This window comes from Paramormyrops kingsleyae, chromosome 1 (genome assembly GCF_048594095.1).
Source record: "Paramormyrops kingsleyae isolate MSU_618 chromosome 1, PKINGS_0.4, whole genome shotgun sequence".
Taxonomy (NCBI): Eukaryota; Metazoa; Chordata; class Actinopteri; order Osteoglossiformes; family Mormyridae; genus Paramormyrops; species Paramormyrops kingsleyae.
Genome location: NC_132797.1, coordinates 41,135,791 through 41,150,531, shown reverse-complemented (window position 1 = coordinate 41,150,531; position 14,741 = coordinate 41,135,791). Strand labels below are relative to the sequence as shown.

Sequence of the window (14,741 nt, the reverse complement as noted above, 5' to 3'; positions counted from 1 at the left end):
TGAAGAAGATGCTTTTCAACTTGCTTTTGATTGCTAAACACGAATTCTGTGTAAGAGATTAGAGAGCATCACTGCTGTAAATCTTTAATAATCAGCTTCTTTAAATGGCTTCTAGCAACACACTAGTTTTGCTTCTGGTAATTGTTGCCTAAAAAAAATCACCTCAGTACTTTTTGTGTTGGCTTTTGCCCTGGGCAATATTATTTAAAAGAATTTATGTTAAATACCTGCATAACCCATTATACACACATGATAATACACAGAAATCAAAACTCAGAAAGAGGAGTAAAGGTAATTGTATGCTGAAATATGTACCTCTAAAGTACTTGAAGCTAAAAGTTAGACTATAGCAATTGAACTCGGCAGAAATTATATCAAAGAGAAGTTCTAGTGTCACACTATACTGGGATCCTCTTGGGAATTAGGCTAAATTATGTATTCCATGGATTTTTAATTCAGAGAGAAATCCAATAACACATTTTAAGATAGAGACATAGGATTTTTCTCACTTTATCTAAAAGCAGACTTTCCTGGTTAATTAAAATCTGACAGGCTTTTGGAGAATAATTTCCCGCTCACTTGAATTCACCCGGTCAAATATATTGCCCAACATATAATATTTCTATACAAATGTGCTTCTGTACGCCAAAACCTGAAACATTAAAAAGCTCTTACGTTTGATATCCAGATTGCACTTTTGGGTCGTGATACATAGGTGACACATTTACTCTGAAAGCGTTACCGCTGCTATGTTTTTTCATGTCTGATTTGCATAATCCCCCGTCTCATTGTAAAATCCACTCGTAACTCACTCGTGTGCCCTGGAAGGGATATTGCTTTAAGCAGAAGAAAGTGAACAATTATCACATCTTTAACCCTAAAAGCGGGAGCATCGGGAAAGGTCGTACTATTGGTCCCATCTGTTACATTTCTTTGAGGTCATCACTTCAGTTTTTGGGCAATGTTTTATGAAAGTCTATTGGAAATTAAATAGGGATTTCTTTAGTTGTGAATCATCTTAGATTATGTAAAAACATAACCAGCGTGTCTTACTTCAGTGTTTAAACATATAGACCATTGCAATTGTGGGGCAACTGTATATCCTATGTAGATGGGTTTCTATTCCATGCAGAGTAGGCTAGTAGCCTACATTGAATGAGAGTCAATACTCTCATTCAATAATATAATATAATAATAATATAATAATCTACTTTGAAGTAGATTATTATATGGTTATACAAAAAAGTAATGTATTATCTTGCTTAATCGTTTGTGAATCCAAAGCAGGCAGGTTCTTTGCATCTTTAAGCGTCTGATGGTCTTTCATACCAGCTCGTGACCATGAAATTATCTTGGAAGACCTTACATCCAGGATTGTACTAATAACAAGACACATCCCGTTCTCGGTATGACGCATTTATATTAAAGGTTATAGTCCTGAACGTTCCACATTTACCAATGTAATTCCAGTAGCATCCCTTTCGTGAAATAATAGCTTAGACGTCCTCATTGAACCAAATTGTACGTAGTGTCCCTAAAAAAACTGTCTAATGGCTGATGACTTCGTTTCCTTTGCTGTTTTAACACATTGCGGTCTTTGTCTATGGATGTTGTGTATATAATGAGTATCATGCTGTGCACTCCCTTTGTGCAAAGTTTAGCGAGTGCAGCTCCCTACCGAGTTCCATTATTTGGAAGAAAGGATGTCTTTGTCATATTAGTGCTGATTTATTAACTGTTCAGATTTTCACCCAGATATAACGCGTTTAGTATATTTAGCAGTTAGTAAAATAAACAAGTCAACAAAAAATTATAAGGTTACCATTAGACGTTTATTTTCACGATATGACTCCATATGTTGCTTATTAATGGATTCAGTAACCATAATTAGGTACAAAAATAACCCTAAAGACACTTGTTTAGTGCAAAGAGTTGCACAGTTGTCTATATACTTACTGACCTAAGTGCTATATAACGAATAAAATCCTAAATATCTTAAATAGAACATATTGTTTATCGGTTTCCAATTTTAAATAAATTTTATGTGCTGCAAAAAAGTTCAATCCCAGATACTCTTTCAGATGTCTTACCACTATCGGTTCGACCTTTCTTCTCCCTATCATTTACTAACATAATTTATGAGGTTCCAGACCTAGTTGAGGCGGCATGTGGTGGCAATAAAGACTCTTAATTGTCTCTCCCTATTGACAGTTCGGTTACGGAATATTAACAATTTTATGCCTACTACAAAGGCTGCTTTTCCTTCAACTCATACAGCTGCAGGAGGTTAAATGACAAAGTAACCTAGAGATCTGACACCATCTGCTATAAATTCCCGCTTCCTCCAAGCTTGCTCTTACATTGTAGCTTGAAAGGGCCTTCAGAGTATATCTATGCTGCCCACTTTCTTCTATTAATTTCTGGTGGATCGGTAAGCCCACTCATTCATAAATAATGTAGCCTACTGGCAGCCCATTCCCACTCCCCAAACCTGAGTATGGCAACATGCTCAATTAATTGACTATTGACAGCTGAACACAAACTCTGGTCAATGATGCAAAAGACTGAAACGAAATATAGACATAATTGCAGTCAATAGCCCGTCAGTAAGTTTTGCCACAGCTCTCTGTACCCCAGAGTCAATAAATTAAAACTGAATTACACAGAAAGAGACATAATAATACAACAAAAGGGTAGAACTGTACTAAATCATAAATTCTCAAAGGAAGTTGTTTTTCATTCATTGGTCACTATACTCTCAGAAAAAAATGGTAAAAAATTGTACCTTTGCTTGTCAATGCTACTGTACCCTTGTAGTTGAACCTTTTAAAGGTACAGAAATGGACTCTGAGGAACATCCCAAAGGTACAACCGGCATTAATGTACCATCAATGGTACAGAAATGTTCCTCAGAGTCAATTTCTGTACCTTAAAAGGTATATTTAACAACAGCTAAGGGTAGAATTGGCAGATCCTTGAGGGTATATCCCCAGCGACAAGCAAAGGTACAAAATACCCCCCTTTTTTCTGAGAGTGTATGAGTTACTTTTAATGATTTATAAGGACAGTGACATCCCGTGTACTCATCCTGCTTCACACACATCTGAGGGTTTTATTAGACACATATAGAAGTACCACTTGCCTTGGAAACTATGAAGAGACTCCAGGCTAAAATATCATAATAAATTATTAAAGCTGTGTAATTAGAGTAAACTATAATCCGATATATGGTTCGTTTACAGGCCCCAGTTGTGCCTAAGGGTGCATAGCAGCCTGAAATTTATAATGTGCCCCCTCAGGTGGAAGTCAGTCAGTTCATGACTGTGACATGGTTAGCGAATTTGTTATGGACCCAACGCTGTTGGTTTATATAAATATTAACAATACCTAATTAACATTTTTATTGATAATGTTGAAGCATTAATGCCAATGTTTATGATGGGATGGGATATCAGTTGATCAGAGGGGAGAATTTACACATACATAATTAAAGGGAGAGGGAATTTAAAAAGACCAATTGCATAACAATTAGAGTGAATACTGTCTTTCCATAATCCATTGGTTGTACTTGTGGACAAATATTCTGAAATTGAATACGTACCTCAGACTATTAAAAAGCTCAAAACTAGGTAGGCCTATTTTTTCTGACCCCAAAATGATCACCAGATCACAAGTACTTTGCTCCGTCAGTCCCATATATTTGCCACTATATACAGAATATAAAAGTCTGCCTTTCATCATTGTGTATTGCACTTGAGACATTAGATTTCACGCATCCATGCAAGTTAGGCAATTATGCATGTGAATGTGTGATGAGCCACAAATTGGGCAATGGGTGAAGGTATTAAATAGTCCTGTGAAGGAAAAAATCCTAGACAATAAAGAGATTTAACTCATCATTGGAAAATCATTAGAAATCTGGAGGGGTGGGCATCACAGATTGCAGGAACAAAGCACTAAATGCTGCCATTTTGGATAATGCAGTAAATGAAGTGGAAGAGAGGAGGGTGTGGTTTGGTAGACATTTCTTAAATACGTTAAGTTATTTCCTCCTTCACGCTGGTCTTAAGTTGTATTCATGAGTTGTTAACTACTTTCCAATGTTATTCCCTCTCGTTGGTTTTATTTCCACGCCCTGTTTCTTTTCTGGGTACCAGATGGCTGAGCATTCTCCAGAATCTTTTGTAGATATTCACACGGTTATACGAAGTCTGTATAATCCTAGCAGACATCTAGCAACAAAAATCTTTGCCTAAATGAATTAGTAACGCATCAAACTCGCATAGATAAAAAGTATGCTAGGTGGTAAGTGTGTTTATATGTCACTACGAACGAGGGAATTGTATTTCATCTGTAAATTTATTTAAAAAACATTACAGAACAATACAGCCCAGATTCATCTGTGCAAGTAAATATAAATTTCGAAAACGCTTAGTTTTCACAAAACAGTAACAGTGATTTGAATGCTTTTTCGGAGGCTCACAAATACGTGTTAATTTAATAGCTGTTTGCTTCAAGCTTGCCAAGTAACCTAATCAGTTCAAATTCTGCTAATTGAGTATTAACTGTTTTAAGGAGTAATTAGTTGATGGTGTGATGGCACGCGAGTTAAGTATGCAAAGGTTATTGGGGTCGCGACAGATTCAGAAAACAATGCAAATGTAATCTTAATGGCAAATCAATTCAAGGATCGATGGTTTAATCCTCTTTGCACATTGCTTATCTACGTAACAAAGAGCCAAATCACCTCTTTATCATACCAAAAGGTCTAAGCCTACTCCGGAGACCGACGCATATGAGCAACTTAGGCGACAACCGACTGGCAATCATGAGAACAAATGTAGCCACAATGGCCGGCTATCTCCATTTTAAAGGGGAAAAATGCAAATATACTTTGGGAATAAAAGATGGATTTTCTTGGCTCGGTCTAATTCTGCCATTGTAGAATTCGCGTGCAGGCGACAAGGCTAGCACACCGATCACACCAAAGAATAGATGTATGCCGAACTTATAATGGCATTTAACAAAAGACAGCTCAGTCGGGTAAGTCTGCCTGGCATTTTAAAGAGATTTTAGAGGAACGGAATCTCCCACACGCAAAATAATCCATGCAGCAGCTAGTGATTCAACACCGCATAATTTCTTTCCGATTACAGTGTGTTCAGGCAGGAGTTTAAACTGCAAAGCAAATGTAAACCCTCACCACATTTCGAGTTTGCAGGCGCATTCGCGGGCACTGTGATTTGTTTTCCCCAAATCTTAGCCGGAACCAAATAAGCGTTAATTCTACTAAAAACATGAGGGCAGGTGTTTTGCACATTAGAATATAAATCTCCGTCGGAAGCATTCTCAACAAATATGACGTGAAATTTAGGTCAAATGCTGTATTCATTCTGAGGATCATATCAATGAATGGTGCACTTCGCAACATTTTTCCAATGTACGTTTATTTAAGTTGCTCCATTAGTTATTAGCCTTATCTTTTCTTGAAATTGGCAGATGGTTCTATTGCCTGTGGTTATTGGCAACTAATATTTTGTCCTTCTGCCGGCTAGCAAGAGGGGTCTCAAGGAAACAAAAAGACAAAATCCCCTAAATAGCCGTGACGAGCTTGGTTGGTCTCTAAATGTATTTTAATACGAGTCCGAAGTCCTGTACAATTCAACACCCATCATCGTTTAGTGAAAGAATTATGGCAGTGATTGGGGTTGAATGAGGCGGCACAAAAGATACATGTGGCGCTTGCTCATTATGTCCAACTTAGGCGCACCCCTCTGTGGAAACTGTTAGAAATTCCTCTCCCAATAGGCTGCATTGCCAGAATAATACAGACGTTGAAACCTCCAATGGGATACCCCACTATGCTATTATATCTCTCTTGCTAACGAGGGGCTCATAGCCTTTGATATAATCACTCTATAGAAATCCGTCCAAATCTCTGGTGCTTAATATAAATCCTATTTAAACGGGATTTCTTCACCTGCTTAGCGGGCAAGGTTAGAAAAAAAGATGCACAAGCAGTGACATGCATGTTAAAACCCCACAACAACAGGCATTTCAATAGTATACTGCAGCCTGATCACACGAGATCGTGTGAGTAAAACATTCATGTACAATTTCAATAAAAGTCATTTCAAGCAGAATCAGCTTTGCGGTTTCATCGCCAAGAACTTGAGTTCACACACAAAAACGAAGCACAATCGGTATTAAGAAAAACTGAAGATTTGTAAAAACCATCGCACCAGCATTTCAACCATATGTCACAACTTGCTATTATTTCAAGAATACATACATTTTTTTCCATTTTTAACAGCTTAGTATCACAGTCCCTGTTATTCAATGGCATGAGCTACGACGTCTCACTTTCATGGCTCAGATTATGTTTGCGTTGCCAAATTTAAAAAGCAGGGGAAATTTTAAGTAATTGTAAAATGTATACAAAACCTATTTTAATTCCATTTCTCTGCTAAATTCTTCCTTCACTAAAGGAATTTCCAAATAGGCTTAGAGTCCTTTTAAAAGTACCATTTTTAATTTCAAAGGGGGATTGGTCACACTTCGTCTCATTTGCATGTGGCGCCCTATAAACCGCTCCAGCGTTGCAGTTTCTGGAGTTCGAAGGAAGACTTCGTAGGCGCTGCATCGTAGTGCCTGGGTGGTGCACTGAGACCATTTCACACTGCCAAATGCTTTGTTTTATTTAACAGCTAAGTTATTTAGATTAGTAAACCTATATATTCGGACACTATGGCTTCGATAAGGACTGAGAACATTGTATTTTTTTGCCACAGTTGGTTATTCGGATTAATGTTTCTCCACATTTTGACTCTCTTACCCGCTGCTTCTGAAGGAAAAACGATGAAATACCAAACGTATGAAGAAGACAGCCCTGGTACCGTGATCGGCAGCCTTGCCAAGGATATGTCATTAAGTCCTCTTAATAGCAAGACAAATTTCAAGATGATGAAGCAGTTCAACTCTTCTTTCATCAGACTCAGAGAAAGCGACGGACAGCTTACTATCGGGGAACGAATCGATAGAGAGAAAATGTGCAAGCACACTCTTCAGTGTCTCATCGCGTTCGACGTTATCAGTTTTTCCAAAGAGCAATTCAAATTGGTTCACGTTGAGGTGGAAATAAAAGATATCAATGACAACCCTCCAGGATTCCCTAACAAGGAATCCACTGTGGAAATTTTTGAAAATACAGCAGTGGGCTCCCGAATTCCTCTGGATGTTGCAGTAGACGCGGATGTGGGCTCAAACTACATCCAAAGCTACCAAATTTCAGTAAACAGTCATTTCACCATTGATGTGCTGAACAGAGCCGATGGGGTTAAATATGCGGAGTTGGTGCTAATGAAACCGCTAGACAGGGAGACTCAGTCATCGTATGTTCTTGAGCTTGTTGCTACTGACGGAGGAAATCCATCCAGATCTGGCACGACTAAGATTCACATAAAGGTTAAAGACTACAATGACAACAGCCCCATCTTCGATCAGAATATTTTCTCAGTTGATTTATTTGAGGACGCACCCGTTGGGTTTCTCCTGCTGGATTTAAACGCAATCGATCCAGACGAGGGTTTAAACGGAGAAGTTGTATACGGGTTCGGTAATCAGGTGCCTGCAGAAATCCGACAACTTTTCAAAGTGGACCGAAAAACCGGACGCCTAACTCTTGAAAGCCAGATAGACTTCGAAGCAAAGAAAACGTATGAATTAGACGTCCAGGCGCATGACTTGGGTCCCAACCCAATCCCTTCAATGTGCAAAGTAATTATTCATGTTCAAGACGTTAATGATAATGCCCCTGAAATTAGCATTACTCCTATGACTTCTATTACAGCGGGGATCGCATACATTACTGAGGCTGCAGCCAAAGACAGCTTTGTCGCTCTCATCAGCACCTCGGACAGCGACTCCGGCGCAAACGGGGAAGTCAGATGCACTTTGTACGGGCACGACCACTTCAAACTTCAGCAGGCTTACGAGGATAGCTACATGATCGTCACCACGGCACCACTGGACAGAGAAAAGATAGCAGAATACAATTTAACCGTCGTGGCCGAAGATTTGGGATCTCCTCCATTTAAAACAATAACGCAATATACAATTAGGCTTAGCGACGAGAACGACAACGCCCCTCTTTTCAGCAAATCAGTGTATGAAGTTTCTGTCGTGGAAAATAACGCTCCGGGTGCATATATCACAACTGTTGTAGCAAGGGATCCTGATATAGGGAATAATGGAAAAGTAATATATAGGCTTTCGGATACTCATATCATGGGCTCCCATGTATCAACATTTGTGTCCCTCGATCCTGCTACGGGTTCAATTTATGCACTGAGAAGTTTTAATTACGAAGTAATGAAACAGTTGGAGTTTCGAGTCCAAGCTAGCGACGGGGGGTCTCCACAGCTTCACGGCAGCGCTGTCATCAGCCTAAAAATAGTCGATCAGAATGACAACGCTCCTGCCATCACACAGCCCGCTCTCCATAATGGATCTGCTGAGGTCCTTCTACCAAAGGATGCGCCTTCCGGTTATATCATCACCCAGATAAAAGCGATTGATGCCGACGAGGGCGCAAATGGGGATCTCTCCTACAAAATTATCAAAGGGGACAATGTGATGTTTTCCATCAACAAAGCCACGGGGGATATCCATCTGAATCGTGAATTGAACTTTGATGTGAGCGAAAGCTTGAAGGTCTTAGTCACCGTCAATGATAATGGTAGACCTTCACTGACTTGCACGGCGACTATCTTCTTCACTGTTGTCGCAGGGGCGCCCCCCAGCGACCGTACCATGGTAAAGCAGAAAAACGAAGACTCAATCCAGTGGGACGCGTCGACGGTAATCATTGCAGTTCTAGCAGGAAGCTGCTCGTTGCTTTTGCTGGCAATTGTCTTGATTGCAACCACATGTAATCGACACAAGCAGGATAAGAACAGCGGCGGATTCGAGGACAAATTGGACATGGGACACATGGAGAATGGGAAGAGCAGCCATACCCTGATGTCCAGCCACAGTGGCGATATGTTTAGTGTTACACCATATTCCAAGCAATCCTTCACCAATCTCCCCAAAACAGACAGCGAGATCTGCTCAAGCTCAGAAGATGGCAGTGAAGCTACGTGTGTGTATGAGTCTGAAAACATAATCCGAGGAGCTAAATTGGAGGTTAGTGATAATTAATTATTATTTGCTTATATATTTGTATTCAATGTCATTGTTTAATGTTTTCCATTGTTGTCTATAATGTAAACTTAAGCTGTATTGGCTCATGTTTCTCCAGGGCTATTCTACATTGCCTGGCTATGGCAAAGAAGCTGTCAGACCAATCACAATATGGAAAGGTAACTCTTACACCACCATCTCAGCGAGGGATCCTCAGTTTAGTGGCAAGGATAGCGGCAAAGGCGATAGCGACTTCAATGATAGCGACTCTGACATGAGTGGAGATGGCATCAAAAAAGACTTCCAACATGGTGAGTTTTGAATAATTTTTATTTATATAGGCTACAATTCTAAATTTATTTACACAACAAATATTCATCTCAGGTGCTAGATATGGTACAGAAAAATTAGCATATTGTTTAAGTTGTTTTTTTTGCTGTACATAGGCCTATAATGTCACATGCCATGTGTTAACAGTGGAGCATCCGCTCTCTCTTGTCAGGTTTGTGGGCGTGTACAACGGAGTGCAAAATACTCGGTCATTCGGACAGATGCTGGAGTCCATCGGCAATCAGGAACAATCCCAGCATGCCCCAGGGGCAGCATCTCTCCACGTTTGCAAAGACGGCCTCACTGCCGAGAAACACGCTCCGTAGAGACACCTATTTCCATGCGCATATCCCTAAGACTATTGGCTTGCAGAGCGTGTATGAAAAGGTCCTGCACACCGAGTTTGATTATGTGCTCAGCTCTCCATCAAGACCTGGCAGCGCTGAAGAATCCAGTGAAGTCACCATCCCAGCCTACGTGCCTCCAGATCCTCACAAATAGAAAATAAAGCTTTAGAAATGGTGACATTAATCAAAAACTGTGGAAGTGAGAGCCCACTGGGCTTCTAGTTATTTAATCATTGGCTTTGTAAGGGAAAATATGATATTTGTGTATTTACATTTTAAATGTCAGTGTAAGTTGATTGTAATGTCACTTGTATGACTTTGTCTAAATACTATGTATATTATGCAATATTTTATACGCACAGAATATATTTTTATAAAGATATGTAAACTTAATATTATTGATTTTCATGGCATGCTTACTACTTAAAAGAGGCCTGCAGTCATGATGACACTTGGGTCTTTGAGGCCGTAAACGATCTGTATCAAGTTGATAACAATGTATTTAATTATTTGAATGCAAATGTTACTGTGTTTGTTTTATCACAATATCTTTTAAATAAACGTTAAAATGTTTGATTGCGTATATATATGTATATATATATATATAGCGGTTTAACATCTGGTTAAGGATCCAGTTCACAAGTTAACCGCAACAGGAGCAGTCGTCCACCACAGCCGCCCCACCTCCAGATGGCTGCGGTGTATCCTTACCTGCAACCGCAGTCAGTCCATCTTCATCTATCCAATTCAAGCTCACTCTTCCTTTTTCTTGGGTTTGGTTGCGCTCCCTGGTTGGTCTTGTCAGTCTGGGATGCTATAGGCCTAGAACTTTTGGATCAGTTCCAGTTTAGTTGCTGCTTGCCTGGCGCTGCTTTTCTACAGCTTCCACACGTACCCCACCCATTTTTTTAGTCGACACGTGTAGCCCCGTTTCGGCTGTCCCGGTACAGCAGTGAGTCGACGTGTAGCCGCGTGTCGGCTGTCCCGGTACGGCAGTGAGTCGACGTGTAGCCGCGTGTCGGCTGTCCCGGTACGGCAGTGAGTCGACGTGTAGCCGCGTTTCGGCTGTCCCGGAACGGCAGTGAGTCGACGTGTAGCCGCGTGTCGGCTGTCCCGGAACGGCAGTGAGTCGACGTGTAGCCGCGTGTCGGCTGTCCCGGTACGGCAGTGAGTCGACGTGTAGCCGCGTTTCGGCTGTCCCGGAACGGCAGTGAGTCGACGTGTAGCCGCGTGTCGGCTGTCCCGGAACGGCAGTGAGTCGACGTGTAGCCGCGTGTCGGCTGTCCCGGAACGGCAGTGAGTCGACGTGTAGCCGCGTGTCGGCTGTCCCGGTACGGCAGTGAGTCGACGTGTAGCCGCGTGTCGGCTGTCCCGGTACGGCAGTGAGTCGACGTACGTGTAGCCGCGTGTCTGCTTTCCCGGTACGGCAGTGAGTCGACGTGTAGCCGCGTGTCTGCTTTCCCGATACGGCAGTGAGTCGACGTGTAGCCGCGTGTCGGCTGTCCCGGTACGGCAGTGAGTCGACGTGTAGCCGCGTTTCGGCTGTCCCGGTACGGCAGTGAGTCGACGTGTAGCCGCGTGTCGGCTGTCCCGGTACGGCAGTGAGTCGACGTGTAGCCGCGTGTCGGCTGTCCCGGTACGGCAGTGAGTCGACGTGTAGCCGCGTGTCGGCTGTCCCGGTTCGGCAGTGAGTGCTCGGAGACCAGCCTGAGGAAAAGTGTCATGGGCCTAGAGGCCTTGGCATCGTCAGTGTCCCTTGTGCCTTATCTGTGTCATACGGGATCTTTGTATTTCCTGAATACACATGCGATCATGGCTACTAACCTGAATTTGAACTTATTTCCCCGAATTTAAATATGTTAACCTGAACTTGTAAAAATTATTATGTACTGTGTAGTTATTGTCTGTATCTACTGTGTTATTGTTATTGCCTACTACTAAACATAAATTTGTAAGCCTTCAATCATACTTCATACTGATTGAGACAAACAAGCATAGTTTAACCTAGAAAAGCAGGGCATTTCAAGTTGTGGGGTCAGATAAAATTAAAAAATGCCTACACTTTCCTCACGGATGCTTCCAAATAACTAGTGAAAGTCCATTAATTAAACACCAACCGTGTATGCACCCAAATAACATGTAGCCTAGTTAATGCTAAACTGCTGTTTATTTTACTATTATTGGCACTGGGTATCAAGTAAAAGTTTTCCTAGTGAAACCAGGTTAAAATCAGTTTTACCAATGGGTGTCTGGAGAGTCTGCATTAATCACCATGTGTTAATTTTGTAATGTTTTGGTAATCGGGCTAATCCAAACCATTCAATCAGGTTACGTCACTGAGCCATGCAGGCCTGTCACTCAATGATAATGCGTACCAGGAAAATAAATATCAGCAAAATCACCATGCATCTATAAATATATAATATACCTACCTGGGTGTTCATTTTAGGGGGTGACAGGAGTGAACTATAGGAATAAGAAATGCCAAAACATTTAGGCCTAGCTATCATTGTGATGCATTTTAATGTTTGACAACTGAATATCCTGCATCTTTTCTTTATTATGCGAGACTGAGAAGTTGTTAACTGGTAATGCAGGTAAGTCCAGCATGTTGAATTGAGTCAGACACTGATAATGAAAGGTTTTGCTATTCTCCTTGCTATGTTAAATGTCCCGTTCTTAAAAAAAAAATGTTTTGAGTTACGGCTTTGTCCTTTCTCTCAAAGACATATACTTCATGCATCCGTGAAAGTGTGGCTAAGTATTCGGATGACTTGCCTAACAAGCCCTGTGCTGTCTGGGACAGGCTCCAGCATCCCTGTGAACACAGACAAGCCTGTCCAGAATAAGCTGTTGGAGAGAGGATAAATGGATGACTGTGGTAAGCAGTTTTTCTTGGCCTTTTAAATGCATTTTTTTTCTGGGCATGGTAGGGTAGTTACAAGATGTTGTGAATTAGGTGTCATTCTGAGTAAGTAGAAATCCAATAGTCTTACCTTTTTTTTTTCTAAGATTAGTCTTGTGGCTGTTTCATCTCATACATAGGCTTTAGTGTAAGCGGTGTTTTGTTTTGCTTTTCTTTTCTAAATATGTGGTTTGCCATTTTGCATGAATGCCCTTTGTGTATTAGTAGCAAAAACCCTGATTAGGATGGAAGTTTACTTGCGCACTTGCTGACAGGATGGGACTCTCAGTCTGTCTGCATTGGAGGGTATACCATGGAGATCAAAGAGGCCAGTATTCAACTCACCTATGGATTTTGCTGAGGTAGTATGTGAAGTCTTTGGTCCATATCTAAAGTAGGTTTCAAAATCCGGAATAGCCGGAACCAGCAATTCTTCCACATTATAAACCAGATCTGCAGGCCATATTGTGTGTTGCAGCAGCATGATGCTAAGGCTTAGTGTTGTTGATTTGTAGGATTTGGCTCCTGATTACATGAGCCTACTGCTAACATTCCCTGTCCATTTTTTAGGTGTTTTGAATTTATGGGAATTTTCTGTGATGCTTTCCAGGGCAATGATGCAGACTGCTGTCTGGGTCCCTCTTACTCCTGGGATTTTGGGAAGAAAGCAGAGCATGATGGCGCATGCAGGGCTAAGGCCGGATGTGCTGAAGGTGGATGGCAACAGTGCTGCCCCCTGAGCTGCTACTCTGCTTGAGGATGTTATTGCTGTCTAATCAAATAAGGACAACAGATTTTAATTAACAGCACTGCAGCCTCCTGGATAAGCCTGATTAGTTTTACATTATCAACAGTGAACTGAACAGTGGCCAATATTGTGAGATGAGTGATTTTGGCATTTTTCAATAACATTATGTGCTCACTTGTAATAGGGGGGGGGGGCTTGTTTAAAAGGGAGATGCTACATAAAAACTCATCAAACCTCTAGAGTATGGTGATGCTGAGCAAGGGGTGTGTGGTTGGTGTAAAGTTACAAACAGAAAAAACATAGCAATTATTAATCTTTTGGAAAATAAACTCTTAAAACTTTGAATGACTTTCTTTTCTGGTGATATTTAATGCAGAGAGATTTGCAGTTTTAACATTGCCTTGCATAGGGTTTTTATTTCTGAATCTGCTTTTTTTAAGACGCCCCTAAAAATGAACTTGGCTGTCAAACACACAGCTGCTGCTCTATATGTTCTATGCTCTAATGCTGCTAGTGGCCTTCGGTCTCATCTCATGCATAATAATCAGTGGCCCTAAACATCCTCCCACCTCCATTTTCCATCAGGACTGCTGTCAAAACAATTTCCGAATTAGCTGGGTGAGGCCAATTCACCGAGCAGCTGCGGCATTCATTTTGCAGAACGCTTTATTATAGTTATAACCAAGTCATTCCCAGGCAAATTCATCTCTGTGCTGATCATTTGAATAATTTATTCTTCAGTTTTGTAGAATGTTTTGCATGTCAATCCACATTTTTCCTTACAGTAGCTGGACCTAGTAGATTATTTATATGAAAGGGAGCTTTTAGCATTTTAATATATGTGACCCGGCAAAGTGTTTCAGCTGTTTATTGAATGACAGGTTATGCTGAAAGAGCAGACATTTTCACTAGGAGTAAAGAGAATGTATATTGTCTGACTTATTTGTATAGATTTTATGATTTTATGGCTTTATAGGCATAAATAGGTATGACTGAAAATGATGGGCTTCAAGTGTCTGTTCCGCCAGATCAAGCCAGCCAGCTCAGAATAGGACTTCCTTTGCCTGGCAGCACACCAGCCAATAAGACTTTTGCAGGCCATACAATCTGGAACCTCTGTGGAAACCTTCCCATTTCCATCACTTATGAAAAAGCTTCCGGCCTGCAGTCCAGTGGCAGCCTGAAGTCGGTACATAGGCAGAGAACATATGGTAGAGCCTTCGTGTTA

The 14,741-nt window shown here is 41.1% G+C and overlaps 1 protein-coding gene and 1 long non-coding RNA gene across 2 annotated transcripts; both read left to right on the top strand.

Moving 5' to 3' along the window:
• The first annotated feature begins 6,626 nt into the window (after window positions 1-6,626).
• On the top strand, window positions 6,627-10,338 carry LOC111855591 (protocadherin-8-like). The gene is made up of 3 exons (XM_023834763.2): window positions 6,627-9,186; window positions 9,302-9,494; window positions 9,686-10,338. Exons 1-3 carry the CDS (start codon window positions 6,748-6,750, stop codon window positions 10,012-10,014), a joined length of 2,961 nt encoding a protein of 986 aa, XP_023690531.1. The 5' UTR covers window positions 6,627-6,747; the 3' UTR covers window positions 10,015-10,338.
• Window positions 10,339-11,164: 826 nt separating this feature from the next.
• LOC111855592 (uncharacterized) lies at window positions 11,165-13,858 on the top strand. Its single transcript, XR_011982989.1, has 4 exons — window positions 11,165-11,539; window positions 12,667-12,741; window positions 13,041-13,127; window positions 13,376-13,858. It is a non-coding gene; the product is annotated as an uncharacterized lncRNA (long non-coding RNA).
• Window positions 13,859-14,741: the final 883 nt, after the last annotated feature.

What these genes read in the sequence shown, in the direction of transcription:
- LOC111855591 (XM_023834763.2), top strand. Translation starts at nt 6,748, where the DNA reads ATGGCTTCGATAAGGACTGAGAACATTGTATTTTTTTGCCACAGTTGG. An exon ending in TCCGAGGAGCTAAATTGGAG is followed by an intron (nt 9,187 to 9,301) that starts GTTAGTGATAAT and finishes ATGTTTCTCCAG; the next exon opens with GGCTATTCTACATTGCCTGG. An exon ending in CAAAAAAGACTTCCAACATG is followed by an intron (nt 9,495 to 9,685) that starts GTGAGTTTTGAA and finishes CTCTCTTGTCAG; the next exon opens with GTTTGTGGGCGTGTACAACG.